At 36.9% G+C, this 15,113-nt stretch overlaps 1 protein-coding gene across 1 annotated transcript in view; it reads left to right on the plus strand.

Moving 5' to 3' along the window:
* camk2b2 (calcium/calmodulin-dependent protein kinase (CaM kinase) II beta 2) overlaps positions 1–5,959 on the plus strand; it is a 70,027-nt gene extending 64,068 nt beyond the window's left edge. Inside the window, exons 19-21 of the mRNA XM_085360128.1 lie at positions 4,687–4,781; positions 4,884–5,120; positions 5,284–5,959. Of these exons, the coding sequence (XP_085216254.1) occupies positions 4,687–4,781; positions 4,884–5,119 (331 nt within the window). The 3' untranslated portion in view covers position 5,120; positions 5,284–5,959. The remainder of the gene's footprint in view (positions 1–4,686; positions 4,782–4,883; positions 5,121–5,283) is intronic.
* Positions 5,960–15,113: the final 9,154 nt, after the last annotated feature.

Below are 15,113 nucleotides of genomic sequence, written 5' to 3' on the forward strand. Positions count from 1 at the left end.
TACTCTGAGCCCCTCTTGGATGGCTGAACTTCTCACCCTATCTCTAAGGGAGATAGGCGCAGAAATGAGCTTCGGAGGAAGCTCATTTCCGCCGCTTGTATCCGCAATCTCATTCTTTCGGTCACTACCCACATCTCGTGGCCATAGGTGAGGATAGGGACGTAGATTGACCGGTAAATTGAGAGCTTCACTTTTACACTCAGCTCTCTCTTCACCATGACGGACCGGTGCAGCGTCCGCATCACTGCGGCCGCAGTACCAATCCATCTGTCGATCTCCGGCTCCCTTCTCCCATCACTTGTGAACAAGACCCCGAGATACTTGAACTCCTCCACTTGGGGCAGGAACTCATCCCCGACCCTGAGTGGGCACTCCACCCTTTTCCAGCTGAGAACCATGGCCTCAGGGACACAGTCGACACAGTCGAATGCCTTCTCCAAGTCCACAAAACGCATGTAGACTGGTTGGGCAAACTCCCATGCGCCCTCAAGTATCCTTGAGAGGATAAAGAGCTGGTCCAGTGTTCCGCGACCAGGACGAAAACCGCATTGTTCCTCCTGTATCTGAGGTTCACTAGCGGACAAATTCTCCTTTCCAGCACCCTGGCATAGACTTCTATTTCAGTCAGTTTACACAACATATTGTCTACAAATAAATCTTTTTCTTAGGATTGCATAGACAATCCTAAGAAAAAGATTTACTTGGAATCTACAATACTTTGGTATATAGAAGGTTATAGAAGAACTAAACTCAGAATCACAGCTTTATTTGCTTGTAAACAGGTGATGAAAAAAAGCCAAAATGGTAACAAGGCAGGGCTAGAACTGACTGACACATAAAATGACAGACAAGAGGGAAATGCCAGAAAACATCTTGATGATCTCCAAGACTTTTGGTTAATTCCTCCATGGACTGATAATACAAAAGTATAACTTTTTGAAAGGTGTATGTCTCATTACATCTAGCATTTCAGAATAGGAACATCATATCAACAGTAAAATATAGTGGTGAAAGTGTGATGTCTGGGGCTGTTTTTCTGCCTCGGGACCTGTAAGACTTGCTATGGTAAATGGAACTGTGAATTCTGCTGTCTACCAAAATATCCTTATCAGAATGTCCATTCATCTGTTCATGACCTCGAGCCGAAGCACACCTAGGTTCTGGAGCAGGACAATGATCCAAAATGCACCAGCAAATCCACCTCTAAATGGTTTCGGAAAAACAAAATGAACTCTTTGGAGTGGCCCAGTCAAAGTTCTGACCTGAATCTGATTGAGATGCTGTGGAATGACCTTTAAAAGGTGGTTCATGTTCAAAAACCCTCCAATGTGGCTGAATGACAACAATTCCACCAAGATATGCGGGCCAAAATTGCTCCACAGTGCTGTAAAGGACTCATTGGCAATCATAACAAATGCTTGATTGCAGTTGTTGCTGCTGAGGGTGGCCCACCCAGTTATTAGGTTTAGCGGGAAGTCACTTTTTCACACAGGGCCATGTAGGTTTGGGGTTTTTTTGCCTTCATAATAAACAACGTCATTTAGAAACTGCATTTTGTGGTTACTTGTGTTATCTTTGTCTAAATAATTAAATTAGTTTGATGATCTTCGTTCTTAAGAACGAGAACTAAAGATGCTGAAATCAGATACAAAAGATGTAAAAATAGGTTAACTAATATACTTAGATTTAGTAAAAAGGAATACTATAAGAAGCAATTAGATATAAATAGAAATAATAATAAAAGATTATGGGAAATCCTGAACAGTGTTATAAAATGTGGGACTGGACAAAAGAACTATCCCAAGTATTTCATTTGTAATGACCATGAAGAATACAATATGGATGTTGTGGCAAATAGTCTCAATGAATTCTTTGTAACTGCTGGACCAAATTTAGCAAGAACAATCACTCATCCTGGGAAAGCACAGGAAAAACCCGATACACTGATTGACAGAAATCCATATTCTATGTTTCTCACAGCCGTTGATGAAAATGAAGTTCTTGAAATTGTCAAAAAATGTAAAAATCACAAATCTTTGGATTGTAATGATATTGATATGATAGTGGTTAAAAGAGTCATTGAGGCTATTATAAAACCATTTACATACATCTGTAATTTATCATTTCAAACTGGTCGATTTCCAGACAGAATGAAAATAGCAAAAGTTATACCTCTATACAAATCTGGAAACAAACACCATTTCACAAACTACAGGCCTGTCTCTTTACTACCTCAATTCTCAAAAGTTCTTGAAAAACTGTTTAAAAACAGACTGGAAAAATTTATAGATAAACATAAACTACTCACTGAGAGTCAGTACGGATTCCGATCAAGCAGATCAACATCATCGGCACTATTAGATTCAATAGAATACATCACAAATTCCATAGACAAAAAGCAATATGTGGCTGGGTTATTCATAGACTTGACAAAGGCATTTGACACTATAGATCATGATATATTAATAAGAAAACTGGAACGTTATGGTGTCAGAGGGGTAGTTTTAGATTGGGTCCGGAGTTATTTAAGTGACAGAAAGCAGTTTGTGAAAATAAATGGTGGTTGCTCCTTATGTATGGACATTGCTTGTGGTGTACCCCAAGGGTCAGTTTTGGGTCCAAAATTCTTCAACTTGTACATTAACGACATCTGTAAAGTGTCCAAAGTATTAAAAGTGGTTCTCTTTGCTGACGATACAAACATTTTTTGCTCTGGTGATGATCTGCAGAATTTATTGGAGGATATGACTAATGAAATAAGTAAAGTGAAGTTCTGGCTTGATAAAAACAAATTATCATTAAATTTGAATAAATCTAAACTTATGTTATTTGGAAATAGTAGTTTAAATACTAATGCAAAGATTCAAATAAATGGTGTTGATATTGAAAGAGTCAGTGAAAATAAATTTCTGGGGGTAATAATAGATGAAAAACTTAACTGGAGAGCTCACGTAAGATATATTCATTCCAAAGTATCACGAAGCATTGCAGTACTAAACAAGGCAAAACAGGTATTCGACAGAACATCACTTCATATTCTCTACTGTTCACTGGTTTCACCATACTTAAGCTATTGTGCAGAGGTCTGGGGCAATAACTATAAAACCACATTACATTCACTTTTTACTCTTCAAAAGAAAGCAATTCGAATCATCCACAATGCAGGTTATAGGGAACATACAAACTCACTATTTTTGCAGTCTGAAATATTGAAAATTGACGATATAGTGAAATTCCAAACAGCACAAATTCTATTCAAAGCAAAAAATAAAGAACTGCCAGGTAATATTCAGAGTATGTTTTTTTTGAAAGAAGGAAGTTATAATTTAAGGGGTTTTTGTAACTTCAAAACAATGAAGGCTTTTGTGTTTCTGTTCAAGGAGTGAAACTATGGAACAAACTGAATATGGAATTAAAGCAATGTCCAAACATAAAACTGTTCAAAAAGAGTTATAAAAATATGATCTTCTCGATCTATAAAGAAAAGGAAAATATTTAAATTAAGTGAATGTCTCTATTTAAAAACAAACAAACAAAAAATTCATGATGTGATATTATAGTATATAGTATATCAGAAATCTGTTCACTATTTTTATTACAAATTATATCAGTAAGGAAGCTGACTAAATATTCACTGATAATTTATGGGACAGGGGTGGGATTAAATAAGTGTATACTTCTTCCCACTCCCTTTCAACATGTAAATTAATCAGAATGTTTTTTTGTATGTAATTTGTATAGTATATTTTTTTTCTCTCATTTCTTTTCTAAATGTACTTGTATATTGTTCACATGTTGAAATAAATTACCAATCAATCAATCAATCAATCAATCAATCTGAAACATTTAAGTCTGACAAACATACAAAAATAGGAAATAAGGAAGGGGCAAACACTTTTTTACACCATTTTATATACTAAGGAGGAGACACAGTTGAACAGAATCCACCTGACAGAGCAGCTGCAAAACTGAGCGTCACACACACATGATAAAGGGAACTAAGATTAAAAAAAAACTTACTCGCTGCAGTGAAAAAAAAAAGATTCTCCAGCGTCCATATGATAGTGCCAAGAAATTAAACTGTAAGTGATGTATATTGTTATTAGTGAAATATAATGTAGGATAAAATGAAATGAGATAAGAAATACTGGAAAGGGTTTAAATTAAGAGGTTAAAGGTTTTCCATTTAGTATTTTGTGACAATGATTGTTGTTTTTATCGCTATATTTATTATTATTATTATTATTATTATTGTTATTCGAAGTGTGACTCTAACATTTGATCCCATTTCATGAGGGAGGAGCATGATAGAGCAAAATTATAAGCTCTATAATATCTTTACTAATTGTGTATACATTGTTTAATATTGTTACAGTTTGGAAGGTGCATCATAAATGCATAAATGAAAAGAAACTACTGTATTAACAAACCTGGGTGCAGTTGTGAGATGGTCTGTAATGGTTGTTACTTAGTAAGCAAGAATTTTGACATGCTAAGTCAGAACTATGAAACAGTAACTGTAACTGCTTAAACAGACGTGGGCAGAATTTTAGGTTTCCTTGTCAGTGTTATAAATTTTTTTAAAATGTTTTAACTATGAGATATATAGCATTGCTAAAATATTGTTACAGAACTGTTTAAATTATTCCGTGCGTCATTTGTGTAAAAATATATCTTGACTAACAGGAAGATCTGCGACCCTGGTCTGACCTCATTTGAACCTGAGGGGCTGGGAAATCTGGTGGAGGGAATGGACTTCCACAGATTTTACTTTGACAATCGTAAGACTAGTTCAATCTACTACTGATGTTTTGAAAATGTAAAATATATGATACATCTATATTTAATATTCATCGCTAAGTGGACTATTTGTCTCCCATCAGTCCTCTCAAAGAACAGCAAACCTATCCACACCACCATCCTTAACCCCCATGTGCATATAATTGGGGACGATGCTGCCTGCATCGCCTACATCCGCCTGACGCAGTTCGTGGATGGCCAGGGCCGTCCTCGCTCAAGCCAATCAGAAGAGACCAGGGTATGGCACCGCAGGGACAGCCGGTGGCAAAATGTCCACTTTCACTGCTCAGGAGCTCCTTCTGCCCCGCTGCAGGGGTGAGGTAGGACAACAATAGCATTCACGCAGACGATGAACATTTATAAAAATGTGTTTTCACTCAATCATTCGGGGTTATTAAATATAGCTTCATGGGAACAAATGTATATCTGCAGCACAAAAAATAAATATGCAAAATCTGAATGGGTGTAAATACTTTTTTCCAGGCATTTTGAGGAGGCAGAGCAGAAAAGTAACGAGCAGATAATCACAGAGAAAGAAGCAGCACTGAGAGAGAGGTGCAGGTGGATGTGTGGTGGGGTTGAAGGAATCTGATTTGGGGATTGTGGTCATGCTCCTGCACTCTGCACACCCACTTCTTTCTCTCTCTCCCTGTACAACTTCGACAACAGCAGACAGTAATAGCAGTGCTCCCATCTTCTGACAGCAGAGGACACATCAGCTACAACATTAAACTCTTGTAACTCTTCGGCCTGCCTACAGCAAACAAAAAAGCTATTGTTCCTTCCTATTGTTACTTCTAGTATAATTATGGCCACCGTCTGTCTCTGTGTTCTTTCAACTGTACAGTCTATTTATTATCCATTTTAATCCTTTCTTCTTTTTTATGACAATGCATGATTCCTTCCTGTGTTGTCATTAGCAGTGGCTGTTCTGCACGACTAAGGCTGCCTGTGTGAAATGAACAATCAGTATCACGTGTCTCACACAAAGAGTCTGGTGGGTGTATTTTATTATGAATTTCATTGTGTTGTGCAACAGCACAGCACAACACAATTAATTAATTAATTAATTTAATTTATTTATTGGGTGTTTAACTCCCCACCACCCCATTCCTCATCCCTCACGACCCCCAACCACTCTGTGAGACAGTGAAAACCATGCAGCATGCTAAGATGTTACTGTTGTTCTTAACTGATATTTATGTACTGAACATTGCAAGTTAACTACTGAAACTATGGTTGAAATGTTGAAATATCCCAATGTTTATGTAAATTTCCAGTTTTATCGTGGTGACTTAACTACAGTTACGCTGTTGATGGTATTTAATTGCATGATATTCCACATTAATGCATTTGGTAAATGGGGTGTTGTCGTGCATTTTCTGTTGGGTTTTTTTTTTTTTGTTTGTTTGTTTTATTTGTTTTTTTGCACTGCTGGTGAGCTATAATCTGCGGCCTCTACTTTCTGGATTTCTAAGTGCATAAACTGTTTTTGTTGACATGACAGTGTAGTATATGAGGATTCTGGTGACCATGACAGAATATGCCCTTCCTCAGTAATATTTGGGCCCAGGTTCTTTACTGTTTCAAAGGCAACAACCAAAACCTTAAATGATCATTTTTGATTTAACTTATTGGAACCTGACTAATGTAAAAGGTGACAACTTAAACTCAACACAAGGGTGTGTGGTTATTACTTTTGATTGCAATAATTAAATTAGACTTTGGATTTAAAAGAAAGCCAAGGTCAAAGTTCCCAAAGTGAAATCAAAGTTTGTTTTAATTATGTGGTCATTTAAAACCATATTTTAATTGTCAGTTTTTGCTTTGGGTGGCTGTGGCTCAGGAATTAGTGCAGGTCATCTACTAACCGGAAGGTTAATAGACAACCTATTAGAACACAACCTCATCCAGTTCAATGTCTGGCTCCTCTACTTCCACGTGGCAAGATACTAAATCTTAAAATGCATCCATCTGAATTTTTGGTTAAATGTGTTTAGGCATAGAAAAAGACATGGATGTGTATATGAATGAGAGTTGTGGTAAGAAAGTGCTGAAATAGAATAGAAAAGTGCTATAAAAGTAGCAGTCTGTTTTAACATTTTTCTGTCCCTGTACAAAAAACATGTATCTCTAAAACCTTTCTCATCTTATAAAATGCATTTCTTTGATTATTAGGTTAGTCAGTGAGTATAGGAGGATTGTATCAAGGTACAGGGGAATTCTTAAAGGATTGCATTTTGTCACATTTTCACAAAAGTGTACAGATACAACCCAACAAAGCTAATATTTACTTGTCCTTCCGCATGATTAGCATTTAAATATGGTAACATTATGCTCTTGTGCCATAATTTGTGACTTAGCTGAAAGCTATTTAAGAGAAAAAGGAAAGCTGAAAAAGAATTTTCTGCTGCTCCTTACACATCGTGTGTGGGACCTTTCACTTGGGAGGCAAATGTGTAAACCACTAAAGTTATGGAGCCTTAAACAGCTGCCTGCCAAGCAGATTGGAGCAGGATACACAGACAGCTATTGATGAAAACACTAGAACATTTAACACATAAAGTGACAGATATTTAAAAAAAAAAAAAAGACTAAAAGAGAGTAAAAGTGAAATTGAAAATTATATAATAAATCTTCCAGAGTTGCATTTGTACGTTTTGGAATAAGAACATAGAGTCACTCTCTCATTTTTTATGTATAAACTTTAGTTTTTCTCTAGTCTGGAGACATGAACAGGAACGACTTACTGTATTTCAGAATTCATAAAAGGGTCCTCCTTTTCCATAAAGCCCTAATTTTCACTTTGTCCTTACTCTTGTAGAGCTGTGGCTGACCTAAAACAAGAAGGTTTTAACATGTGGAAATATGGAAAAGTCACTTGACATATTTGTAAAAGACAACGGTGTCTTGCGCACACACATACATTATTACTTCTATTTCAAGCACTAAGCAGAGTTTCTTTTATATATATTTACAAATATTTGTGTGTAATGTCTAAATCACAAAAATTTACACAGTTTTTCCAGGACATTGATTCAACACACAGGCAGGAATGAAATTTGAAATAGACTGGTTTGGAAATAGTGGTTTTTTTGCACTACTTAAGCACTCAAAGCGCTTTACACAGCTTGCCTCATTTACCCAAGGACTTTTTTTGATGCCAAAGTGCCTTTTTATTGAACATTTATACTCCAATGAACGCATTGGAGGGCAGCTTAGGATACCTGCTTGAGGATACTTTGGCATGGACCTTCTCATTAGTAGATGACCTGGTCTACTTCCTGAGCAACAGCCACCCCTCAATGTTTGTGAGTAAAACCAAAATATTAGGTAGAATATCAAATCCTTTATTTTTACAATATCTCCCAGAAATATCTGGGAAAATACTACAAATATCTAGTGTTGTTTGCTGTATTTTCCCTTAACGATCTAACTTTCTGTCCTTGAGGGGGCATTAACTTCTTGAAGCTTGACATTTAGACTGACTACAGGATTAAAGTACATACATGATTATTGAATGTGAGAAGAAAAATGCTGAAGATTTAAAACAGGCTTATACAGACTGTCAAATAAAGCATTGAGCTGGTCTATTTTAGGACATATTCACAATATTGTCAAATTACTTTAGCTCACTCAACAAATAGTATAGAACATTCCTAGTTTGATCCTTCAAATATCACATACACAGTAAAGCTTAAACGACTGGTTGAATCATCGCAGGACGATGACTGGAAAGATCAAATCATGGAAGTGGTTTTCTTTTTTTTCTTTTTTTTTTTTTTTCTTTTTTTTTTTTTTTTTTTGCCTGTCCCGTTTGGCTCTTTTGCCATCAGAATTGTTGTCTAAAGGCAAAGAAAGATGCCCAACGGATTTACTTTACCAAATTGACCATCCCAGCCTTGCCATAATGGTCCATTTGATTCACCTTTTATTGTTTATTTTATTTTCACTTATTGAACATGGGACAGACTTGACTGGGGGAAAGAAGGGGAGAAAGAAAGAGGGAAAGAGAAACAGCTGAGAAGAGGGACGGGGGAGAAGGGCAAAAACCAAAAACCAACAGAATGAGCAGAAAAAGAAAAAAAAGAAGAAAAAAAGAAAAAAAATGCATATATCAATCACCTGGGTCACCTGCTGAGAAAGAAAAAAGAAAACAAGCAGAAGAGAACAAGAGTAATAGAATAAACAATATCACAATGATATATGGGAATATGACAGTAAATACTAAATATTAAACATTATTGTGCAGCACATAAGATCAACAGAACACAGTGTGCTTTGAGGTAGGAGCCAAAAAGGGTGTAGTTTGTGGGTGTGATCACCCGTGTGTACACCTGTGAGCATGGACGCGCTTGTTTTTTGTTTTTTAAAAGGTTCCTTCATGTAATGATCTGCTAGAGGGTGTGGGGGGGCCACAGCCCCGTCCTCCAGGGCATGAAGCAGGTATGGAGGAGATCAAAACTCCAGACATCCAGAGGCCCCCAGAACACAAGAGACCAAGGAAGACCAACAGAGGGGCAGCCGCGCCACTGGAAGTGGTTTTCAAAGAAAACTATAAAAATTTGCTGGTTCCAGCTTGTCACCTAATGGAGAAAGGAAACCAATTATCATGAAATATTAAAATATACATATATGATTTTATAAAGTAAACTAAAGAAAAATGTATTAGAAAGATAACTTTGTGCTTCTCACAACACTAAGAAATCAAACCTTAGGTACTAAGTGGTGTTGTAAAATACACCATCTACTAGGGTAAATGTATGGGCATACCAGCAATTCACAAGGTAAACTTCTCACCATCCATGCTATTCATGATGTAAAATAAAGAAATATTGCTTTCAAATACTTGTTGCATTGAATCATAAAAGTTAGAAGAAGATTTAAAAACAAAAACACATTAAGCACCTAAATTTGGAGAGACGCATGGTGAACTTGCCAAGCCAAGGCTGCGATTTAGTGTTTCACATTTTGCACGAGTAGTGTCTTCAACACATTATTAACAGTCATTCAAAACAGTCTTTTATTAATTACTAATTATTTACGTTATAAAATGAAATGGGGAATTATGCATCATCAGACAGTCTTCAGGTTGTTTTTGTTTTTTTGTTTTTTAAACCATTAGTATCAGTGAAACTCCAGAGCTATGGCTTTAGGATAAAGCCATGAATTTCCCTTCCTGGTCAAACCAAATGTCAATGCTATCAGTACTTTAATTGGATTGGTTACTTAGAATTAGTGTCCCTCTTTGAAAGCTGTACCTTCTTAATAGCTAGGTTTGGGCCTGGGTGTTAATCTTAGGCTTCAGCTATAAAGAAAAATTTAAATGTATTGATAGATCCTTATCATTTCTTCTTCTGTGTTCATGTGAGCAAGTATGATATGAATGATGATGATGGTGATGACTGTATGTGAAACAAAGCTTTTATCATGTACTTTTTGTATTTATTATATGATGATGATCAATATTAAAGTGTGATCAGATGTAATCAGTGTGTAAACTAATAAAATTGTCCACTCTACTATTCCGTCTTATCTCAACTCACAACATTAGAAAGAATCCCGTGTTGTTTCAGTTTTCCTTGTGTTTTTAGTGCTTTAAAATGTTACATGAATAAATGTCAGTATTTCCTCTAAACAGAATATTAGAATATTCCAGCAAGTATTTTTAGAAGGCAAAGTTTGAAGGGTCAGTAAAAACATCTCAACCACCACAGTGATTAAAGGAAAGTTCGAAAAGTAGATTTACTCATGAATGTTTTAAAGGTGTAAAGTTACTTCTCTTTTGTTGCATTTCAGGGTAAATGTCTCACTTATATATTATATATTTATACATTTATTAATTTTGCAGACAAGGATAGAAAATGTAATCTGTTGTTAAACATTAAACATCATTTTATTTTGCTGGAATTCTTACTCTACCCATTCTCTTCCACTTATCCAATTTAGGGTCACAGTGGGGCGAAACCTATCACAGTTGCCATAGGGCAAGAGGCTAGGTACACCCCTAGTCTGACACAGGGCCAACACAGAGAGACAGACAACAATTCACAACTATGGGCAATTTGGAAATTAACCTAACCTCACTAAAAGCATGTGGTTGGACTATTGAAGACAGCCGGAGAACCCAGAGAGAACCTATGCAAACCCACGGCCAGACAGTGGATTCTAATCGAAGACCTTGCTGTGAGTGTCAGTGCTAGCTACTGTTTCAACATGCCATGGATTTCATATGAGTGTATATTAATGTAAGGTTTTTCAGCTTACAGAGTTAATGTCACGGTCCGGGGCAGCGGCCGTGTGGAGAGTGGAAGGAGGACTCAAAACGCAGCACTTATTCAGGTGTGAGGGTGATTTATTGATAATATCAAATATAAAGTGGGGATGGTAAAACAGAACTAAGGATGAACTAACTGGGAGAAACTACACAAAGAAATAGCAAACCTGAGCATGAAGGGAGAACAGCAGGGAGAGCACGCAGGGGATTACACCAGGTATGAACACAGACGACGCGACCAGGAGCAGAGGAAATCACACACTATAAGTACACGAAGAGACACTGGGAAATCACACACAGGTGGGGGAAACAGCTGGACCTGATTAACCTGACGAGACAGGGGAACACTAACACCAGTGAAGGAAACGGTTTCCAGGGCCTAATCCGTGGATCGACTTCCTTCGAGGCGTGGACGTCTATCAGCAGAGAATGTACCTTCACCTATCAGCAGAGAATGTCCCTTAGTCTGTAACACAGTCAAATATATTCTCAAGCAATATTCAAGCATGCCATTCAGCGTGTTAGTACGAGCTCGGGAGCAGCTTGGGAGAACAAGAAAACAGAGACTGCTTTAGATTGTCTTCCCAAAGTGACTCAACTTTATTCACAAGTACAACAGTTTATATAGAGGGTAAAATTCATGAGACAGCAGATTTATCAGTTTAAACCAGTACAGACCAAGATAAGGCAGCGTCTTCCTGCCCTTGGGTGAAGAAGCATCCTTTGTGTAGTTTATCAGTTCAGCTACAATTGTGATTATCTCAGCGACATATTTTCAAGGCACAAAACAAAGAGTTCTTTCATTAGTGAAATCTGAAACAAACCATTTGGCCTTCAACAGGCGTCTCCTAAAAGATTAAGAAACTAATGTAGCTGAGGGAGTGATCTCTGTGGTATTTCAACCTTGTACCAGCCTGTGATTCTCACACATCAATTCTTGGGTCAAAGAGAAAAATAACTAAAACAAAGGGGCCTTATTGAATGACAGAGTTTTCCTGTATAATGTCACTATAAAACAATATCCAGTAAATGCTACCATGGTACTAAAATACCTAACAACCAGGGACCAACAGAGGGAGCACAAACCCAGAACCCAGTGTCTAAAATCCCAAACACAAACCATCCCAAAACAGCCATGAATAATAATGAAAGTAATAACAATAAGGGACACAAACACAAAGTCACTCAGTCATGGCCGCAGGACCATGACAGTTAAGTTCCCTAATTTGGTTGCTTTTGTAAATTGGAGCTAAATAAATAAATCAAATTGAAATATATTAAATTTAGGGAGATAAAACTCACCTTTTGCAAATACCTTAATGTCACGGATTATAGTGAAATACAGTAGAAACATATTTAAAATTGCAGTAAAAAAAAAAGTAGTAATTCACTAGCTGGGATCACATGCTTGTGAAAACCTACAAAAATGTTAGGTTTGCTAACATTTTTGTTGTTAATGGCAGATGGCTTGAGCATAAATTGAGGCTGTGGTTTGGGGACGGCCTCAGAGGGGACTGGTGCCAGTTCCTGGGTCAGGCAGATCCCCATAAGAAGTGAATTATTTGAAAAAGGGAGAGAGGGTGGGTACGAATCTAAGAGGAGACAATAGCGACCTCATTGTACAGGATACAGTAACCATCGCAGTGGCAGACATCGAGGAAAGTTTTTCAATATATAACTGGTTAGGGGTGAGGGGAGGAAGACACGATAAAAGACACACTGTGGAAGAAAACCAGAGTTTTAGAAGGATTTTAAATTCAAGAATGAAAAAAAGCTAATATGATGTCTCTTTCTAGTACTCTTGCACCAGCATCATTATGATTATTATGATTATTATTATTAGTAGTAGTAGTAGTAGTAGTAGTAGTAGTATTTGCAATGTTGCAATGCTGGTTCTGAGAGATTGATCTTGGAGGCTGCTGTTCTCTGCTCTTAGGTACACCAGCATTGATATTGTGTGATGCCTGTTTTCCTCAATGCTCTTCTAGCATTGCTCAATTTCAGCTCAGGATCTGCCCTTGTATTGTTATTCACTTGTAGCTGAAAGCACACCTTGGGATCTTTGCATGGATCTTTGGAAAACAGGCCATTTCTCCTCTTGGCTTCTGCTATGGAAATCTTGTTGCACTTTCTTATTCATCCAGGACCAGGTTTTTCAACCTGAAAAACAAGAAAAAGACTAGCACACCATAAAAAACAACAACAATAACAAAAAATAAAAAATAAAACATCACAAACAGCAGTACAGAACCAGGAACATGTGATCTGTCAGCCTGAAAAGAGATAGAGACACACATGCACACACAAAAAATGATATTCCCAGCATCCATGGGATAGTACCAAGAAACTGATAAAAGTCATGTTTAATTAAAGACTAGATAAGGAGAATATATTTGCGATTTTTAAGGCTTTGTCGTTTTATTTAGTATTTTGTTTTCTTTACAAAAAAAATTGAGGTGTGAAATGTTCATGTGTTATGCCCGGATTTGATTGTTAATGACGTCCATTGTTTTAAAGTACAGAGCCAAACAAGGCAAGAATTCTTCAGAGAAGAGGCAGTCAGCTGTCTGCAGTAGCTTCAGCAAGGCTGAAGAGCGATGATTTTTTATTAAAGGAAAGTTTAAAGGGCAAAACTTCTGTTATGTTTGCAATTCGTTTAATTAAATATTTAATTAAATAAAGCTTTCATGAAATGTAAAACATTTTCTGGCAGTGGTGTAAATGCATTTATTCTATTTTGAATGCAGAGTGGTATTACTATGTTAATTATTTGTGCTGTGAGATCCAAGTTTACATAATGAAGTGGCTGAAAATCTGTGTCACCACCACCTGAAGTATATGTGTGAATGTCTTTCTTGTCTCCTCTGTGTCTGCCTTTAGTGTTGCAAATACTTCATTAGCATCATGAATTAAGCTGTGTTGCCAAAACACCAATTACATGAATACATATTAACATCAAAGTCAGTGGTGCAGAGGTATCGGAGCCTGTCTGAGAACAAATTAATAAGCTGAGGGATAAAATGCTTTTTTACTTAAGGTCTGCTTTGAAGTACTTTGATTATATACTGTGAGCCATATGAATTAACCATCTCAGATTTTAATACAGGTATATTTTTCTTCATGAAACAAGATGCGATAATTAGAAATTCTGCTTTTTTTACCAACCAGACTGACAACATTGTGACTCAAACGGTGATAGTATCAGCCTTCTACACCAACACATAACTTTTAACACCTCTTTTTTCTTAGAGTTATAGTCATCTCTTGAGTGTTTGTATGTGTACTCGTGCGGTTTTCATCAGTAATGAAATTTACTGTAATCAGAAAAATATATATTTCTATGTAATAAAAAAAACACCACAAAAAATGTTTTGGTTTTATTTAAATGTGACTACATTCGAGATGTAGTTATCCATTCATTACATCTCTGCCCACATTAGGCGCATTTTAAACATGCATATCATTTGAGTTGAACAGACAAAACTAACCCTGCGTTCAGCAAGGCCGAGAACACCAGAGAACGAAAACGTTTTCTTTGTTGCTTGCTTAAACAAGTATTTGTAAAGAGTTCACTATCAGGACGCTTTTCAGCACCAGGAACGAGACAGCGCTCGCGCGCGACACACACGCGCGCGCACAGACTTTAGTCTACGACAGGACCAATGACTTTCACTCATTTACAACACGGGAGGCTCCGGGGAAGGCGTCAAAAGCACCTACGAGACGGTGGAAAAGGTAACAAACTCGATACAAATGAAGTGTTATCCTAAAAGCTTTATTTAACGGGAAACTTTACTTTGAACCTGATTAATGCTTCATAGTGATAGTACGGTTTTTGAAGTGTTCTTGCTTTGTGTTTGGGATTGTATTTACTGAATGCAGATTTTAAGGTTACGAGGCTTGTTGTCTGTGTTTAGGCTTTATGCCTCCCTCAGTGAACTTAATTTTACTTTTTTTCCTGGAAAGACCCGTTAGATGTGTTGTTAACCCGCGCCAGTGTTATTTTTCTGGGTTTTCGTAACTAAATTCCCCTGTG

The sequence above is a fragment of the Diplotaxodon limnothrissa genome, linkage group LG7 (genome assembly GCF_057381915.1).
Source record: "Diplotaxodon limnothrissa isolate DT_005_m linkage group LG7, D_limnothrissa_male_GT1.1, whole genome shotgun sequence".
NCBI lineage: Eukaryota > Metazoa > Chordata > Actinopteri > Cichliformes > Cichlidae > Diplotaxodon > Diplotaxodon limnothrissa.